At 35.5% G+C, this 20720-nt stretch overlaps 1 protein-coding gene across 9 annotated transcripts in view; it reads left to right on the forward strand.

Annotated features, from left to right (window-relative positions):
* The window catches only part of LOC145694717 (uncharacterized), a 245130-nt gene that overhangs the window by 112404 nt on the left and 112006 nt on the right, over positions 1-20720 (forward strand). For 3 of the 9 annotated variants that reach the window (XM_081771246.1, XM_081771247.1, XM_081771251.1), the window contains 5 exons: positions 5788-5844; positions 7276-7353; positions 10000-10071; positions 10595-10669; positions 15089-15241. In XM_081771246.1, coding sequence (XP_081627372.1) covers positions 5788-5844; positions 7276-7353; positions 10000-10071; positions 10595-10669; positions 15089-15241 — 435 coding nt within the window. The remainder of the gene's footprint in view (positions 1-5787; positions 5845-7275; positions 7354-9999; positions 10072-10594; positions 10670-15088; positions 15242-20720) is intronic. The other 6 variants (XM_081771249.1, XM_081771253.1, XM_081771254.1 and 3 more) reach the window with 4 other exon arrangements.

Consider the following 20720-nt stretch of genomic DNA (forward strand, 5'->3'; position numbering starts at 1 on the left):
TGATGAAACGCTTTGCTGACGATTAAACCCTCTCTGAACCATTTCACTATTGTCGGGTAACTATAATGGACGGCGGAAAGTCCATAAATGAACCCGTCCCTCAAAGATTAATAATTCTACGAATCTTGCTTAACTGATACTGTTATCAAGTACAGGCCCCAATGTACAGGTACCAGCGATGCACCAGCACATAAATAGTGGTTAAATACGTCATTCGGGGGTGTTAGAAATTATATTGTTTTCATTGTGGACAATCTTCTGTGAATATTTCAAACGGTAATGAAAATTAGATATATCGTAATTAATAATATTTTATTAATGATCTGCGTAATAGCACCTCAAATGGGCTCCGAATAAACTTTATTCGTACTACAGCAAGTGCTAGTCGCCTAAAATGAATAGTATTTATTTCGAAGGTGGCCAGTTTCGTGCTTTCGTGTGCTTACTAGGAGGGGTAGGAAGAATTTGGACAACGAAATGAAACGTTGCAGCTGTTATCCGATTTGGTCTGCTCAAAACGGCTCTCGATTTCACCCCTTCCGATTTCATTCCCGAGTTGTATTGAATCTTCTAGTTTGCCTTATTTTTCATATTTTGTCTAAACTTAAGATATTTTTAGCAATACCAACTACTGAACAATCTTTGCGAAGAAGGCGCCATTGATTAATGTGCAAAGCAAACCAAAAGCAATTTGAAATAAATTACTTCACCTTAAATCAGTAAAACTACAGAAATTATTACAGTTAAGAACTCTTCACGAATATTAATACTATTGTTATCGAAAGTGACTTACTATTGTTATCTTTGATCTACTAATGATAAATTTTGTCAGTTATGAAAATTACCTATAACCAGTTGTAGATTGAACAGTGACTACTCTTCACGATACATTGCTCAGCAATTCCGTTGCTAAAAATGTTTTAGTTTAAAAGAAATATGCAAAATAAAGGAAACCAAAAGAATCGATATAACGTTGGAATGGAATCGAATGCGATAAAACTGAGAGTATTCTGTGCGTAGGCCATAAAGAGCTCTATCGGATGACCGTTGTTCCAATTCTCTTTACCCGTCCTAATTAGATGAAATAGGAGCCGGACTAAACAGTTCTTATTTCATGTTTACCAAGTATATGAGAAGCTTAATTTTAAAGGTTAACATTTCCATCTCTCTTTTTTATCTGTGAAATTGCCGGTTTTGCAACCATTTGGATGAAATGGTCCTCAATTTCTAATTTAACAGTAGAAGTGAATGAACAAGGTAGATATACAGATAGAGAGTGATCACAAAGTCCCGATAGCACCTATCGTGTGTCCACATATTCATAGATGGTCTCATTGTATTAATGTGGGACCATGAAGAATGGCAGAGCATAACTTTGAGGTAGTGTAACTATTCTTTACTATTTATTCCAGAGTATCACCTGTATGTGTACATCTTCGCTTTCATAATACAGTATGATGTAAAATTATTCTTAGAATTGCTGCCGTGATGGCAGTAAATGCACGTCGAACAGTATCCTTAAGTTCGTCAGCTGTCTTGTAACATGTGGCAGCAACCTTTTGTTTTATGATCACCCATAAAGCATTGTCGCAAGATGACAGGTCAGGAATTCGGGGAGACCACTCTAAATGTGCAAGCAAATGGACAGAACCACGTCCGAACCATTTATCATGAAATACCTCATTGAGATATTCTGTAACGACAATGGCATATTGGGCTGCTGCTCCATCCTGCTGGAACCATACACAACAGGACAATCCCCGATCTTGCAGATATGGAATAAACCAATCACGTAACATGGTGAGATACGCAGTGTGATTCACAGCACCGTCCTGTGACCACTTACGCATGGACTTCTTTGGTGAACGTTAACAGACGCTGCAGCTTCCAGACACGTTTCCAGTCATGTTAGTGATCGTTCTGAGCGGGGCTTGTCTTTCATGTAACCAGTTGCAAAGAGCTTTTTCTGCCATTGTAAAATTGTTTGTTTTGGAGGGGGAGGTTTCTGAAACCTTACAGTGAAATCATGCTGAATATCTCTCATTAATTTTCCTGTATGGGGTCGTTCGTGAGCCCACGTACTCATTAGGATCCGTTCCTCCATGGTGTAAGTTCATGCCTCGGCCATGATTTACCTGCAATAATAACAAACAACAAGTCATTAACATCTGTGTAATACATAGGGCGTAACGGGACTTTGTGATCACTCTGTATTTTCCTGTTTACATAAATCCTGTCGCGTAAGTCGATAGAGCTAATCAATTTAGGTCAAAAGGTCAATTTAGCAAAAAACTGTAGGTAGAAATGTTCCCTTTTGAAAATAAATGCCTCATATATGAAGTGGAAAAAAAAAAAAAGCGACATGCCAACATGTAAATGCATTTCAAATTGGTATACAGTTTCTTGGAAAAGTTACAACAGTGCTGCTAATTCGGAATTTTCTTGCTGATTCGCATAATATATAAGTGTTATGAAATTAAATTGCAGTAAACAATATATGGGCCATTTAATTTCAATTCAGCTAGTAAAATCTGAAATGGGCTTCATTTGTGTTTTCATGTGGAAATACAGTGGGTAATTGGATCACTAGAAGAGCTCTTCTTTCTTTGGGATTTGTTAAAATGTTTTGGTTAAGCCTTATAAGTAACTGATAAATATGGTTTACTTTCCTGTAAGTTTTTATTTATGAAAGTGACGTGAATATAAGACAGATAAGTACATTAATCACTAAATCATGTAAATAGTGCTATCATATAATTGATATTATAAATTACACATGTAGACGTAATATGGCATTATGTTCTTTTAGTACGAATATAAGGTTGTACTCTTATTGAAGTATTATACTTGAAGACTATACTTGAAGTCATTAAAACCTCAAAGACAAGTATGGAAAATGTTGCAAGTATGTATACATATACACTGTTCTTTTTAGCTAAATCATTTTACTACTAAAATTCCTATGCGTCAATGCGTTTACAGAAAGTACTTTAGTGAATTTTAAAAGTGATAGAACTTCAACACTTTACACCACTCTTATGTACCGTATGATAGAAAAATTAGTGTATAACTAAAGTGAATTTGCATGCATATTCAAAATTACAGTAATTTAAATTTGAATACATGTAAACAAAGAGTAACACATGATTTTTGTGATATATTTGATTCGAAATTATCCCATTGAATTTGATCCAAGTCAAACAGCTATGAGACTTGGATCAACATTATAGGTTATTATTAAGTAACTAACTCAGTGGCGTGTGGAATCCGGAGGCTCAATGCCTCATTCACAAAAGTTGTTCATTAACTTTTTGTCCCTAGTCAACTTAATTCAGTTTTTTTTAATTATTTTTTTATCCCTATTTCTGCAAGATCTCATTTCAATATTGTCCTCCCTCTGCGCCTAAGTTTTCCTAATAGCCTTTTTCCGATTGGGTTTCCAGTTAAAATTTTGAAAGCGTTTCTACTTTCTTCCATTTTGGCTGTATGACCTGCCCACCTAACCCTTCTAGAATTAATGAATCTAACAAGGTTAGGTAAACCGTATAAATTATGCAGTTTCTCCTTATGAAGTTTTCGCCATTCCCATCTGTCGTTGGTCCGAATATTAGCCTTAGGATTTTATTTTCAAATACCTTGTTCTGCGTTCTTCCCTTCAAATAAGAGACCATGTTTCGCAACCGTACAGTACAGCAGGCATAATTACTGTTTTATATATTTTAAGCTTATTCTTCGGCAGAATTCGCGAAGACAAAAGATTTTGGACTGATTAATAACATGAATTCCCCAGCTTTTAGTCGACATTTAATTTCTTCTTGGATATGGTTTTAATCTGTTTTTGCTAATTCTGTTTAAAAGTATCCACTTAATCGAAAGTATTATTTGATATTTTAACGTATCCATAATATCAAATATTACGATCACGGCAAACTTCCATTATTTAGTTTTCTCTGCATTCCTCTCTATTGTTCTCCTATCAGATTTACATCATCAGCTTAAGCCATAACCTGGTGAATGCTATTCAGCTCTAGGCAAGGGCGCCCGAAGACAATTTTCTAGAAGGAGGGCATCTCCATAGCTGCTATATAACGTATACATTTCCCCATAGCTCTAGGCCCTGGTTGCTATCTTTGATTTCCCTTATAGCGTATTCTAGAACAACATTGGATAATAATGAAGACAATCCACCTCTTTGTTTCAGGCTATTCTCTACGTGAAAGTTCGTGGACAAGTACGTTCCTACTTAGACTTAATTTGAGATTTGTTTTAACACCTCTTAATTAATCTAACTAGCTTCTCCAGTATCCTAAATTCGGTAAGAATGTTACACAATGTTTCGTACCTAACAGAGTCGCAGGCCTTTCTGAAATCAATAAACGTACTACCAAAGACTGTATTTTTAAGTATATGTAGGCTGTTAGTTTACAAACACAATTAACAAAATTGTATATGTTAATAGCTGCCTATAATGTCATTCTTTACGAATTCGGGTAGATGCTTTTCACAACATAGTAAGGGCTTTTCACTTACTGCTAGAGTAGGGTTTCCAGATTTTCAAACTAAAATGCGGGACACCGTATGAAAATTTACAGCATAGTCAGAGCTTGGGTTTCCATGTTTCTAGACTAAAATACCGAGGCACTGCATGAAGATTTACATCTTCATTAATTGTAGACAATATAAAATCCGTGCTAAGGGCAAAAAAATGAATAAGTTCGGTTTAATGTAAAAATATGGCCTATGTGCCTAACACTACTTAGTGAAAAACTGGCTATCTAGTATTCACTGTGGAAATAGTTCAAATAATCCCCAGAAGAATGTTCGTGCCTATATATCCCATCAGTTCTGAAGTGACATCTGGATTGTTTACTCAACATTTTCGTTTTGGCACTTAGCGCGGATTTTATATTCAGTATACAATTATACGTTTCCTTTTAAAGAATAGGAAGTACTTGATTTGAGCATTTGGTCGATTCAGCAAGTTTGTGCTTCTGACTTTTGATGTGGTTCACAATGTTCAACTTGCCTCCGTTGAGTTATGCTAAATATTGATCTGTATATGATACATTCCACTTTTAAGTTAATTCGATCGAATTCTTTCATATATGGATACTATCTTTTAAATTGTCTAAAAAATTACACTTTCTCTTCGGCATGATGGCTAGAGACTACGAATGAATACACAAAAACAACACTGTCCACATTTTGAAGTCATGTTCACGGTGAAGGGCATGATATCACACAATTTTTAAGTGTAATTTCACAAGGTTCTGACAAGTGTATTTCCCGCACTTTAAGCAATGTTGCCCCGTAATGCTACAAAGCGAGTAGATTATTTTTATCAAGAGTATCGATGACTTTGTTTTTTAATATAGTACGAATTATATTAATTTACGAGAGAAACCAGGACTTTTTGGCAACTCGAAAAATGTATTCGGGACAGGGGGACGTGATGTAAATTCGGGACGTCTGGGATCCCTATGCTAGAGTGAATGATTAGTAATCACTCGAACATAGCAGTCTTTGCTTCCTATAAAACTACTATTCTTATTAACACAATTGGATTTTTTACTAGCAAACTTAATAATAAATTATATTAAAATCACATTTCATTATGTATAATACTTATTTCATTACATATCATAAGATCATTTGTATTTTAAAGTAGTATCCGATTTTCGTATTCTTTTGTATGTCATTGTGTATGTTGGTGTGAAGGAACAATTAAATAGCAGAAGGTATTTAATACTTTTTTGTGAATTTATATATATTTGTATTTCTTTTCAGATGGCGGTGATAGTGTTCAGAAACTCTCAGACGATTTGGCAAAGAAAAAAATTTCAGGTAAGTGAACAAAGTTATTGGAGAAGCATCAGTGCATCATTTAGCATGTGAAGTCATGTCTCATATTTACTGTAGTTATGAACGATTTTAATCATGTTTGCTAGGTACTGGATGCTTTCAAATCTCTTCGAACATGTTTTTCGGTCACTTCTGCGAATTTGTAGTTTCATGTTTTTAATAGTTTTAGTGGGACACATTTCATGTTGTTCTAAATGCACATAAAGCAGTGATCAGTTTAAACAATTTTAGTGCGGACCAGAACAAAATTAAGAACCATACCCCTTACTGAGGCGATGATTAGCTGAAAGTGCAACAGCCTAACATTTTTGTCTACCCTGATTCTTATTTCGTGACTAATGAATTAAATAGAGTTTAAATTAATTAGAGTCTAAGCTACGAATATTTATAGGTAACTCGTTGAAGTCTGCAATTGTCTGAATATCGGCGCAATACCAACTGCCTTACTTTGCAGAATGAGTTGCTAACCAGAAGATTAAAGAAAATATTTTTTTCAGTTCAGTCAAAGTGTCAACTCAAGCAAATAAGCAAATCATAATAGCCACTTACACTCTTATTTTACACATGAAAGTTAAAAGACGAATGTTTTCCATTTTTATTCGAGGGACGCCATTTTGCCATCACTGAAATAAAGCGATCTGAAACTAAACGAGGGCCCTCCGGTGCAGGTCTAGCGGCTAGCACGAACGTCTTTGGTGAGAAGGGGTGAAAATTAAAATGTCGAAAATGACCAAGATTAGTGTTGAATCTATGGTTTTCAGAATCGCTAAGTTGACTGTCTCGATGACACTTAAGTCCCAAGTTTAGTCAAGGACGTGGACGTGCATGTCAACTGGCTCGGGAATTGACTTTGCAACGTTAAAAGCGTTGCTCATTGTTGCTTATACTACCTAATTCTTTATTTTCAAATACTGTGCATGAACATTATTCTTTCCGTACGAAGCCGGCCACCTCTGCTATTATATGTATATACAAAATTTAATGACCTATACAATTCCTTTCATTCCTGAGACCGTTTCGTTATCTTTTCCGCCAGCATTATTAGAAAATATGTAACGTAAACTTTGTCTACTTATTTTCCTCTTTTCATTAGGTCAGTCTATGACCATAAACCTTATCAAAAGGTCAAGCTGTCGTCCAATGCGGTGAACTTGTGTATAGGCGTGAAATCTTGACTTTTGTAGGCCCTCTACAATAGTGGTTATAAATATTTATCAGTATATACTTATTCATTTAAGAGAAATTATGATTTTAAAAGTGAGTAGTAGTGACCGCAAAACAGCCCCAAGATTAATTGAAGCTTTAGTAATACTATGTGCAAACTGTGTTGTGCATTACATCTGTATCGCTTATGTGTTTCGTTTTTATGTTAATGTGTCATAGTTGTGATATCATGTTTGCATGTTTTCGTAGATGTAGATGAAAATGCAGTAGGCTCAAACTCTTTGGCGTCTAGATTTAGCAGAGAAGACATGTCGCGAAGATCGTCAGGTAAGATTTTGTAGTAGAAACAACGAAATATTTTATCTTCGATTGTTGCATGAGTTATTGGTTGCTTGAGGATTGCTTGTGAATGAAGCTTGTGTGTGGGGGCTAACTAGAGACGGTGGCAGCAAGAATGTGAACTATAAAATGGAACAGGTGATTAGTATTACATCATTAGAAGTATTTTTTTTTTTTTTTAATCTCTTCTCGTATTCCGAAGATCCCACATAATAAAGATGATTAAGGTTGTATGATAATGATTGACACAGATGGCGGCAGATAACCCATCTTAGGTGATAACTTCAGAAGTATTAATGGTTTTAACAAGAATAACTTAAGTGTAGATGATACACTGTAGTACGTAACAGATGGTCCGATATTTCCCAGCTAATCAATTTCATAAAATTAAGATGAAGGTTATTGCTAAATGTCCTCGTCTGTTGATTGTAAAAATAACTATGATGAAGTGTAAAGTGGAGAAGTGCATGGAAGACTTTAATTTAATAACACAAAAATAAATAATAATATATCCATATTTTGTAATTTTTATCTGATCAAATAACTTTGTTAACATATTAACTGGTAATAAGTTACACAATATTTCTCTAAATGTTAATTTACCATTCATTATTATTAATGTAGTTTAAGAGTAATTTTGTCAGTTGTGTCAAATATGTTGAGATGAAGATTTTTTTCTTAAATGTTTACATTGTTGTTTTGTGTAAAATTAATACGTGTATAGAACTGTTTTAATAAAATTTGAATGAGATATGTATTCTTTAATGCTGTAAATTGAAGTATTTTAAAATTAATACAATTAGAAATATCAGGATGTATTTTTATTATAAACTTAGTTCTAATAGTCACAATTCCATTATATTAGAATTGTAAAAAAAATATACAGTGAGATTTTAGATGTCCATTCTTGTTGTAATGGGTTAGTATTACTGTTTTGCAGTCATAAAACCTTGCAATTTCTACTTGTATTGACCTGAATATAATACGGCCCCAAGTTTTGATATGATTTTTATGCAAAAATAAAATTATACAACAACAATTGAAGTGTCTTTTAAAGATTCATATCCCAATCTTTATCGCGCCTTCTTTTACACTTCGTATTCAATACTCTGCCTATATACTCAGGGTGATTTGAATACCTCGTGGAAACATAGTGAAAATGCATTAATAGCAAATTTCAGGTGTCAGTCAAATTGAATCATAACAGGACACTTTGTCATTACATATTCCGTATGTACAGTACGTTTGACCTAGACGAATCTCGTAACGCCACAGCATGGTCGCAAGAGAGTAATATAGATAGTACAGTCTTCCGCACTCTGAAATAAATTTTTCGTTTTTAAATGTAGGAGTCTAGGCTACAGTTATATATATACACAACCAAACTGTCTTTATACTAAAATTATCGTACTATATTCGAATCAATACACAAAATGTAGTCAATAAGAGTAACGCAAAGATAAATTTTTATGCTGACAGAAGAGTGAACTGTTGCTAGTTTATTCCAGTGATGTAGAGAGGAGAGAACTGTTTGATTACAAGAAGGTTTCAGTTAAATGAAGTCCACATCAAGAGAATCTTACAATGTAGTGTCACCTTACCCATAGTCAATACTATGTGGATGGATAGTAGTGCAGTAGTTATTTTTAAATACATATTCTCGAAACATACAGGCCCTTCAATCCAATTTCTAAATGGTTTATTGTGATCCATTATTCTAAATGTTCTACTATTCAATACACTACTTCTGCCTGGTTGATGTTTTCAAGCTTAATCTTTAAGCGATTGCTCGGCTGTGAAAACCAATTAATTTCCAATTATCGCTCGACGAACAGTCGTCACTAGTAACTTTTTACTTAGCTAATTAATTACAGTAGCCATCGAAACCTGTTAAGATCTCATGATCTACTTCCTTTAACGCTTGATAATTTCAGTCTTCAGTGTAAGCGGTCTACCAGGTTGTGATTGATGGCGCGAAGGGTTCGATTCCCGGTGGAAGGTCGTAGTTCGGATCCCACGTTAAGCTGTAGGTCCAGATCTTATATAGCCTTGTTGGTGAAAGATAGGCTAAATTCGCATCCAAGTAGGCAAGGTAGCAGTTGAGTTGTGATTAGCGCTTCCACTTAACAGTAACATCATCATTGGAAACAGATGTTGTAATTTCCTTAACTAACTGATACTAGTGGCAGGTTATCACCGTCCTAGTTTAAAGCTATTGCTTTTTTTTTTTTTCACACAATGAACATCATACGCTTGTAAGCTTTCTTGTATATTGATAATGATCCCATGAGTAATTTATCTGGTACAGCTCATTAGTGTAGAGATGTTCGAAGAGTTATTTTTCCAGTGGCTATATTGGTGGAAAATTGCTCTTTAATTGTAGTCTTTTATCGCTCTGAAAAATGTCCCTTTCTGTAAGGAAATCCAAATACTATCTGTGTGTATTAATACGCTCTCCATATCTTCCGTAGTAAGTAAATAAGCCATTCTGTAGAAATGAACACGTTGACATTTGAAGTGTTCAATTTAAGTAAACTGCTCAAAGTATAAACTATGAAGTCATCATTGGCGTGCTGTGAATGTGTAACATAAAGAATACATGTTTTGAATTAAATTTGCATATGGTGTGCGCAGGTTGTTCAATTGGCGATGAAAATGGTGGGAGTCGTCGTGGAAGCGAGGATCTTAGGAGGAAGAGAGGATCAGGTATTCTGATTTCTTTATGTAAATAATACAAAGAAATGTTATTCGTTTAACGAGTCAGATTGGGAGACGAAATAAACTATTATATTAACTAAAAGTTGTATATGTTTCTAATCATTCAAATATCATCAAGTCACAGTTAAGAATGTAATACTTGAGTAATCTAGAAGGTAGTTCTTTTAACAGATAAATAAACAAAATACATTTAAAGAACAACAAGCTTCCTTCGTCTAAGGAAGTGCTCAGGTTAAGTATTTCACTTTTAAAAATTTCTGCATGAACACTGCATAAATGCATGAATACAATAGATTATGGTAGTTTAATTTGTACAGCACCGTTTTCTGCACAATCTTTTACTATCGTGTGTGTTACAAGTAGATAAATTAGTCTTGCTCTGCTTAGTGTTTGTAGTTTCATGTTCGTATTTCTTTGTGTGTTCCTTGTGCTTGTTGTGTTCTGTATCTATGTGTGTATTTACTTTGCCTGCATGTTGTGTTTCCTCATGTTATTTTCTGTGTGCAAGTAGATGCTGCACCTTCTTTGGATGCACTGTGGGAACAGGCAAGACGACTCAGCGAAGCTGGGGTTCGTCGTATGTCTGGTAAGTATATTTCGTGCGTTCGAGGTTCTGATTTTTTTAAAGTGAATACATTCTGTCATTTTTTTAATGCAGTATATAGTAGAATATATAAGAGAACATCAGTATTCGATGATGCTACATATATAATTTCAGTTGAAACATGATTCTATTCATCCTTCGATTTTCACTAAGGATGACTACGATGTTGAGTACTTACGCCATCTTTATTTTTTTAGCCCATTGATTTTATATATGAAATTATTTTTTTTGCTTTTGTAATTAACTGAAATTGTAATTATGTACGATTCAGAAAGTAACTCCTCCAAGGTGATACCTTTATTTGTGTTTGATAGATAGCACCGATACAGGTATCAGTGGAAAGCTTGCAATGTCAGCTACAAATGGTAGTATCGTTTTTCAATATAGTCCCCATTACGGGCAACTCACTTGCGCCAACGCGAAACAAGGTTTTTCATGCCGTCAGGGAAGAATTGTGGTGGCTGCTGGCGACACCATTCCCGAACTGCTGCTTCTACCTCCGCGTTACAACTGTAGCGTTGCCCCTTAAGGTGATCCTTAAGTTTGGGGAAGAGCCAGGTCGCAGGGCGCAAGATCCGGACTACAGACAGGATGAGGCATAATGTCAACAACACTTCACCAGGAGATGGGACAACTGTCTTGTGGCGGGGGAGAAAACGTGTGGCGGTATTCAATCGATCGACGTGTTGTTTCCTGGTTGTAATGGCCCGGACGTACTCTTCGCCGTCGATGAATGTTCCTGGGCGCACAACCTTCCGCAGTCAGAAATTCAGTGACAGCCCGCTGTTTCAACCGGGCATCATCACTGGATGCCATGGATTGCTCCATTACTCTGGAACAAGAAGAGATGGGAAGGTGAAACAAGTGGCATTCTGTAGCTCAAACATTAGTGCTTTAATGATAAATAGTTCAGAATGTTTGCAGTACTATTGGCCAAGTACTGGGCTTGGAGGAATTACTTTCTGAATCACCCTTGTAATTTTACTGATTTCTTCAAGTTTCGTAACGTCCCTTACTTTTTCTTATACAGGGTGTGTAAAAAGCCCGAGGTCATAGTGCAACTCAGTTATTTGTAAACATACTGGAAAATGGAAATAGATTTAAACTGTTGGATATAGGTCATGGTCAATGTAAAATGGTTGAATTTTTCCAATCTCACCATTCATTTGGGCTTCACACTGGTAAGGTACCCTAATGTTAAATGAGGAAGCAACGTTGCTAGTTCCCTTAGGTCTTTACTACATATATCAACAATACAGTATTGTTGGGAAACGTATTTGAGGTGTCCTTAGATTTTCTTACATAACAATGTGCATATTCCTCGTGTCACGTCAACGTGCACTTACGTTTCATTCGAACAGCCCGCTAATCCGGAAACGTTTTATTATTATTATTATTATTATTATTTTATTTAACATACGACGTCTTACCAGTGTGGAATTCAAACGGCTGGTGCGATTGGAAAAATTCTACCATTTTAAATTGAGAATTAGATATTACGAATAACTTTCCGCTTCCGATTTTTTTCATTCTTATACTCATAACGGAATTGTCCTATGGTCCCGGACTTTTGATATACCCGGTGTAAGATATAAATTTAATATTGCTTAAATTAAATTTGATTACAATGGAGTTCCTAAAACTCGGCGCTCAATATCGCGGCAGTCCGGATAATTTGGCCATACTTTGGCAGGGCAACAACAAGACATTACACATTTCTTTAAAAGAAAAAAAAATAGTTTTTGCAAAGTCGGCTAGTTAATTTTCATTATAGGCAGCTTTATGCCTTCGTAAATTATTTTTCTGAGGTCTGTTTTATCAGTAAGTTACTGTACGGTGTGTATTCATTGACTTTCATTTTCATGTAAAGGCTTTATGTCTTTATAAAGTACGCACTTTTCCTTTGTTTAAGGTAATTGGACAGTTTATTGTTGTATTTTCAAGCAATCAATACAAACAAGTACAGGACTGCAGGGGCGGATCCAGGAGGACCTAGGGGGAGCGGTGGGTTATAATACTGCTACTTATAGCTACTTTTAAGAGCTCTAAACTCTGGGATGGGTTTTATTTTTATATAAAATAAAAAAAAGTTTCCTCTTCTGGGAGGGGCAATCGCCCCCTTCCTGGATCTGCGACTGCAGTACTGCATTTTCTAAGGAAACACTCATTCTTTTTTTAACCTCATTCCCGATAACCCGGCATTTTTACGAACTCGGTCCTTATTAGCCGTGTTTTCGATACTCTACTGTATTGAATATTAAAAATTATATAAAGCAAAATTTAATTTTTACGACGTAATGGACATTTAAGTAGATTTGAAGAAGTGAGTAAAATCAAACCATTACAAAGTCCAGTTCATTTGAAGCAAAACTGGAAAACAATTCCCCATATAAATCTGGGCTAAAAAATAAAGACGACGAAGGAATTCTAATAAACGATAGCTGTAAGAGTTATCGTTAAGAAATATAAAATTCGATCTGAATTCGAATCCCATAGATGAACTGGATTTATAGGCAGCAATCTATAAAAAAGTTAATAGTTTATTAGTTGATAATAATACCTAGAAGCCAAGAATTACTCCCAGAAGCGACAGTCCTATTAGCGACAGGAACTGTTATCTGTCCTATGAGCGACCGGTTCATTTATACTGAGATGGTGGAAGATGATATGATTCCATCTCGTAAAATATGTTTGCCTCTGGCGTTATTAGCTCCCGAACAACCTTGGTATGAAATATGTACGTGCCAGTGATACTGTTCGTCAAATATATTTTTCCTCTACTGTGAGTGCAAATAAAACTTATTTTAATTTTGAGTTAAATTTGACATAAAACATATCAAATAACTTAACGAGACAGCAAGGATATTTCCATGAAAAGTATATTCCTATGTAATTATTGAAAATCCAGTTGTAATATCCCCTTTCTTCAAAACCTCTGTTTTCTGTATTTAATTTGATTCAAATCTAATCACACACTAAGCACAGTAATATATTTTATTTTGAAAAACTTAAACGTGATAACAGTTTCGCCAACTATCTACTTTTTAGATTTCCTAAGACTCTATGAATAAAATAAAAAAAATGGCAATGATAAAAGACAGCTTTTGAGATCCCTTACATCTGTTGGCTATTCTCAATCAATCCCACCAATTACAACGCAGTTCACTCTAAACAATCCAAAAGGTAAACAAACTCTTTAAACTACCTTCCCCCCTATTGTAAGCTACTAAAACGTAAACTAATTGCTTAATTTGCCTTCCCTCCCTTGTTTTGACTTATACATAAAAGCTTGTCGTGTAGCAATCTGAAATAATCCCTTATAACTAGACGAACTGTTAAGTCCTGCGAGAGATTTGTAACTTCTGTAATAATTTCTTCAAATACACCGTATTTTAGATTTCTTTGATATCCTCAAGTGGTGAACACCTTTTTTCCTTGGGCACCCGATGGGAAGACAGGGGTCGTTCCCCTGACTCACAAAAATGTATACGTAATATAGCAAACCACGTATATTAAATACCAGATATACCAGACGTGATACAGCAACCATGGAGATGCCCCTCCATAGAAAATTTTCTTCGGGCTCCCCTACCTCTTTCTGATTTCTTTCTTATGCCATAAACATATTCAATCTAAACTTATGCTCCGTATCATTTTAACATGAAATTTTTAATTATATTAGAATCATAGACAAAGGCAGAGCTACTTTAAATGTATTTAGTTAGTTTTCTCCTTGACAGAGTCAATGTATTCATAAAAATTAATTCAAAAATATAATATTAGGAAAAACGTATAAAAGATTGTTAATGTAATGAGAGTATTCTCACGTATTAAATTCAGGTAGAGCGAAATTTTTCATAGTACATTTTGTCAGGTTCTAAATCACATTAGCATGAAACAAGTTGAAGAAGGGAGAACCTTATCTTCTTCCATTATCTTAGAATGAACGAATCGGTGACTCATAGAGGAGTTAACAGATCGAATCGGTCGCTCATAGGACAGTTAACAGTTCCTGTCGCTAATAGGAATGTCGCAAATGGGAAGACACCGAAGCCAATTACCTTCCTCTGCTGTAAAGAACATTTTAAATTATTTTTTGAAGAGAAATTTCATTAGACTTGAACGATAATTTTCTGTTGCTGCACGTTCTTATATTCATATGTAAATTTGGCATCAGTACGCAAGCATCATCTGGTGTGAAGCGACCTTACACCGTTTATAATATAGGTTACTTGTATTTTCGTGTCGTAGATAAGTCCAAAACGATAATGGGACTTGAATCTTTCATAAGTGCTTTCATAAATTGTAACGTTATTGCTTGAAGAGGCTTTTCTTGTACAAACAAATGATACGTTAGTACAACTTGATTTCAATTTGTGCTTTTTTGTTTTCCTTTTTTAGATAACAGCGTGATATTAACGGAAGACACCGACAGCTTTATAATAGGTGATCGCGTGTGGGTAGGTGGAACTAAACCTGGTCAGATCGCTTATATTGGAGAAACCCAGTTTGCTCCTGGAGAGTGGGCAGGCGTCGTTCTTGATGACTTTATTGGTAAGTTTCATCTGTATATGGATATTTTGAATGAATCGAGGGTACGTATATAGTAAAGTCATTTTTCTTATTAAGGAGTGATGGAAGGAGGATACTCAACCTTAGCAATTACATTGGTCAAAAGAAATTCAGGAGGAGTGATAACGTTTCCGGGTTCAACAGCAGAGGTTTATAGTTCATGGGAAATATTCCTTCTACCAGTCGTTTGGCTTTGATACTTTCATGTGTCCGATGATTAGCGCGCTTGCTCTTTTATGCTTGTGCCCAAGTTACATTCCTGGTATGAACGTTAAATTTTCCGTGCAAATCCTGTTCTTTGAGACAATTGAACAACTAATATGATTGGGTTAGAGCAAATTTCTGGAATCTTGGAAATAATAAAAATATTTGATCAGGACATTGATAACCAATGTGCTAACCCTTTGGCCAGCCATATCCCTTCATGGGCTGTGTCGCCCGAGAATTTTGCTCGTTTTATTTGGTTGTCTTTGTCCTAATGCTATTTTCGTTTTGCATTTAATTTTAAATGTGACTTGCCATGGCTGGAAACGAGGAAAGAAAGACGGCACTTGTATAAATCCAATGAAATTGAAGATTGTCAAAAACTTTAGGATTTCCCATGAGTACTAAAAATTACTAGTCCACAGTTCTGAATTTATTACTTAAATGGAATGAATGACCATGGTACTCACAGTTAAGGAATGAAGTAACATTAGGAAGTTGCTTTGTGTTGATTGGAATCTTGTGTTCAGCACTGAGTTAAGAAAAAAAATCAGTATAGGTTTCGTGTGGAGTGTTATACTGTACGAGGATGAAACGTGAATGTTTCTAAAGAGCGATGAGAAGCAATTGTAGACGCGGGGGACCCGGGTTCGAATCTGGATATAAGCTTATGTGGAATCCTAATCCATCCATCCAACAATTGAAAGAGCTCAAAATGTGTTTAGAGGAGACTTGTGAAAATTAGCTAGGTAAAACGAAAATCCAGTGAAAAAGTTAAAGAAATTGTAAAAGAAGAGCAATAATGAAATTAGTTAAAAAGAAGGAATAAAACTGGGTAGAATGTTATTTGAGAACAATCTGTCTTATTCTGGATATGAAGGAAGGCATAATAGAATATATTATGCCAAAAGAGAGAGGGAGAGAAGACAGTTGAGGGACGATATTAAACTTGGCAATTCGTAACGTCAAAATAAAGAGGTTAACGGAGGACAGTATTGTATAAATTAGGGATGGCCAATTCCGGAATTTTTACTTTCCGGAATCCGGAAAGTAAAATCGGAAAATTCCGGAATTCGGAAAAAATCCGGATTTCGGAAAAAATCCGGAATTCAGAAAAATTCCGGAATTCGGAAAAATTCCGGATTTCGGAAAAAATCCGGAATTCAGAAAAATTCCGGATTTCGGAAAAATCCGGAATTCAGAAAAAATCCGGAATTCGGAAAAAATCCGGAATTCGGGAAAATTCCGGATTTCGGAAAAAATCCGGAATTCGGAAAAATTCCGGAATTCGGAAAAAATCCGGAATTCGGAAAAATCCGGAATTCAGAAAAATTCCGGAATTCGGAAAAAATCCGAAATTCGGAAAAATTATTTTTTCTTTTTGTAATCCTAAGAATTTTGTTCAAATGCAAACGAACAAATTTCCTTTTTGTAATCCAAGAATGTATGATGCAAGTTAAGCTGAAACTTACATCCTAAAGTATACACTACTCAATCTTCCCATGGTTAATGAGATGTAGTCCAAAAGTACGATGTACTCCTAATATTTAATTTTTGTTTTACTGTGATATTGTCCAGAGGTAAGACATATATCACACTGAGATAAACAACTTGACATAATGAAGATGTTATCATAGGTAGTTTTCCAGAAAATCGTGAGAAACGATTTTTTATGAAATTAAAATATACGTCGCTTGTTGCCAGTGTGATGCAATTGATAACTTTTATGCTGGAATAGTCTTATTATTATTATTATTATTATTATTATTATTATTATTATTATTATTATTATTAATCGTTGATGTACTGTAAAAGAAAAATATGAACCGTTAAGTAGTAGATTTTATCTGTTGTTTTTTGATATCTTCTAACAGTAATAACAAATTGCTTGTAAATACGCAATGATTATCAAGGACAATGGCATATTAATGTAAGGACTACTCTGCAGACTAGCAATAAACAATAAACAATAACAGATAAACAATAGTCCAAAAAAAAAAAAAAAACTAACTTGGGCACGTCAGAATGTTCGCGAGAATATAGGGACGCATTGAGACTAGCAAAAAACGTGGTGTTATTATTACTCAAAGGGCCGTACGATGGAGGCTTTAACGTTAATGTTAATGGCACCAATGAGCACTTACTTGCTCTAACGGTTAACCTCATTTTTGAGATGATTCTTAGAAGTGGGCGTGTTGGCATGCAGTTGGAGTACTAACGATTTGCGTCACTATCGAACACTAACGTAGCACTAGCGACGTTTAAAGTCGAAATTGGAGTCTGACATAAGTGGCTTGTCAACTTCACGGACATTATATTTTCCTTGAATGCGAGAATTTTGCGCCCGGGAAATTTGCGCCCTACCACAAAAATAGGAAAAAATGCGCTCGCAATATATTTGCACTGGGATGTTTGCGCCCTACCCCAAAAAGAGGGGAAAATGCGCCGGCTATATATTTGCACTGGGGTGTTAGCGACCTACAATTCAACTTATTGTATTGTGTAAAGTAACTTCCACTCGCACTTGAACTAGGCTTGCCTCTCATCGTCTCAGTAAGTTACTCCATCCGTTATAATATTCCGAACAAATGAAAAAAATACAATTTTAGTTCACTAAAGGGCAATCCATACAAATACAATTTTTCATTATACTACAAAATTTACAATAAACGTATAAATGACTGATATATTATTATTTATTAATATAATCAAAGAGTATAATTTAATCTACAAAAGGCTGTTTGGCTCTACCCAGATATCTCTGTTCACAATCCTTGCGAGTTGTTTGGCTTTTCAGGACACAAAATATAGAAAAAAATGTAAAGTGAATGTAAAATCAGTTCAGTAATATTATCAAGAAAACTATGTACAGTGTGTTTACTTGCTGGAATTACACTTCAAACACACAATTGCGTTCAGTCGTTCTTTCAGGAAAAATGTTCCGGGGGGCACATTTAGTATTCCGGAGGGGGGTCACTGCTGGTACTATTCTATTTATTATTATATTATAGACGTATTATTTTGGTCTCCTCCGAGGGGGCACTCTGAGAGCTCTGGGGAGGCCAGTGTTCCCCAAAATCATCTCTGGAAGAAGCAGTGATTGCGTTGATCCGTTGTGTTCTTTTGGCTTATATTGAAGTTTATTCTCCCCTTATATAGCCACAATGAAAATAAATCACAAATGGCATAGTTGTGGGGGGAGGATTGTTTATGCTGTAATGTCAGCCCCTCCGAGGAAATGCGTAAGCTCCAATAGGTTCTTTTATTTCGCAGGGCTCAAACTTCCCGGTGGAGGTACATCGCAGGCGCAATTTTCCCTTTTCTTGAGGTAGGGCGCAAATTTCCCAGACGCAAAATTCTCGACACCGTTCGAATGACCTCGGAAGACGATATCTTTTTCAATACTTTTTTTATATTCTTTTACTCGAGATTTCTTCAAAGCTTCTTATTAAAATACTTACTAATATATCCTCATTTTATTGTCCTAACCAATCAATATGGGTATGTTGTCAGTAAAATATTTAGATTGATCGAGCCTCTGGTGTGTAACCACAGTATTTCATATCATGCCCCCATTAGAAATCTTGGCTAAACGAACCAATATATGTTGCCAATAAAATAGTTTAGAATGATTGAGCCCCTGGTAAATAACCACAGTATTTCGTGACAGACCCCCCCCCCTTCCTATTACCATGTTCTAGCTACGTGCCTGACTCAGCTAATTCTCTACATTCTTTACCAAGTACACATTTTCTAAAGCGGAAAATGCTCTCTAAATACCTAAGCTCATTATTTTCAGCAGATGCACAAACTGGGTAACATTCTATCTACATGAATGTTATATATGTCGATTACTGGAAACCGCTTCTCGCTATCTATTACCATATTTACTATATAATGATTAACGTTAAAACCGGAAATGGTTGATTTGTACCGCTTCCGGTTTGAATACTACATTCATCAGGAAACTCGATTCTTAACTATTGACTCTGTACATCATGGCCAAAATTGATTGGTAATCCATCAGATAGTTCTTGAGACTGTTTGTTTCACTGACGGACAGAATGAATATATGGCTATAGAGTTTTGATAAACTAAATTCGTTAATGAGTGATGATGGAACAAATATAAGGAAGGGAACCAAAAGTACCACCGGGAAAATTTTCGAACACAAAATTAGCCATCGAAAACCCACATGTCCTGGGTTAGAATACCATAGATGAAAACTCTACCACTGAGTCATCAATCACCCGCTTATTAGTTTTGTTAACTATTATATTAATATAAATTAATGAATGCCTGCTTATGTTAATTATTGAACAATTACATTGTATACTTCGTAAAGTCAAAAATTATAAATTTGTATTTACTGTAAATACAGTGAGCGCAGAAAGTGTTCGTACACCTATGCTATTGAAACGAGAATGCCTGCGAAAAAGAAACAGAAAATTTAAGAAGTGTAATAACACACACAATATGAATAATGAAAACTAAGCTTTATGAATATATCGCCCCCCCCCCCCACAAGAGGAAACTTTCTTATTTTATATATAAATAAACCCATCCATAACAAGTTTGGAGCTCTTAAAAGTAGCAGTATTACTGCCGACCGCCCCTTCCCCAGAAGTCCGTCCTGGATCCGCCCCTGTATAGAGTAGCCACAATCGAGTATTTTCCGCTGGAGTCGTTGTCTTGCTGAACAATAAATTGTTTTCAAGAACCATCTTCTGCGCACTAGTATGGAGATATTCCTTTAATATGTTAATATACACTTTGTGGATCATCACTCCATCGATAAGGTGGAGACGACCCACTCCTGAGGCACTCATACAACCCCAGACGAGCACGGACCCTCCTCCGTGTCTTACTTTAGGGACGAGATTTTGAGGATTCATCTCTGTATTCACCTTGCGCCATACCATACGCCTCCCATTGGACTCGATAAAATTAAATTTACTTTCGTCCGAAAATATGATCCTATTCCAGAAAGAAGCCTGATCCCTTATCTTTATACTCTTTTTCAAACTTTAGTCTCTTTATACGATTTGTCTTGTTCACCCAGAACACTTTCCTGGCTATCCGACTTTGATACCCTGCAAATATTCCGCACTGTACTGGCTGATACTTTAACACCGCGTGTTTTCAGATCCGTTGCCAATTGCACAGCACTACTTTTTGGAACCTTTTTTCTTTCCCTAATAATGTAACGTTTAACCTGTTCACTCAACACTCTTGGTCTTCCAGTTCTTTTTTATTA

Source organism: Thermobia domestica, chromosome 9 (genome assembly GCF_964235325.1).
Source record: "Thermobia domestica chromosome 9, izTheDome1.hap1.1, whole genome shotgun sequence".
Lineage (NCBI taxonomy): Eukaryota > Metazoa > Arthropoda > Insecta > Zygentoma > Lepismatidae > Thermobia > Thermobia domestica.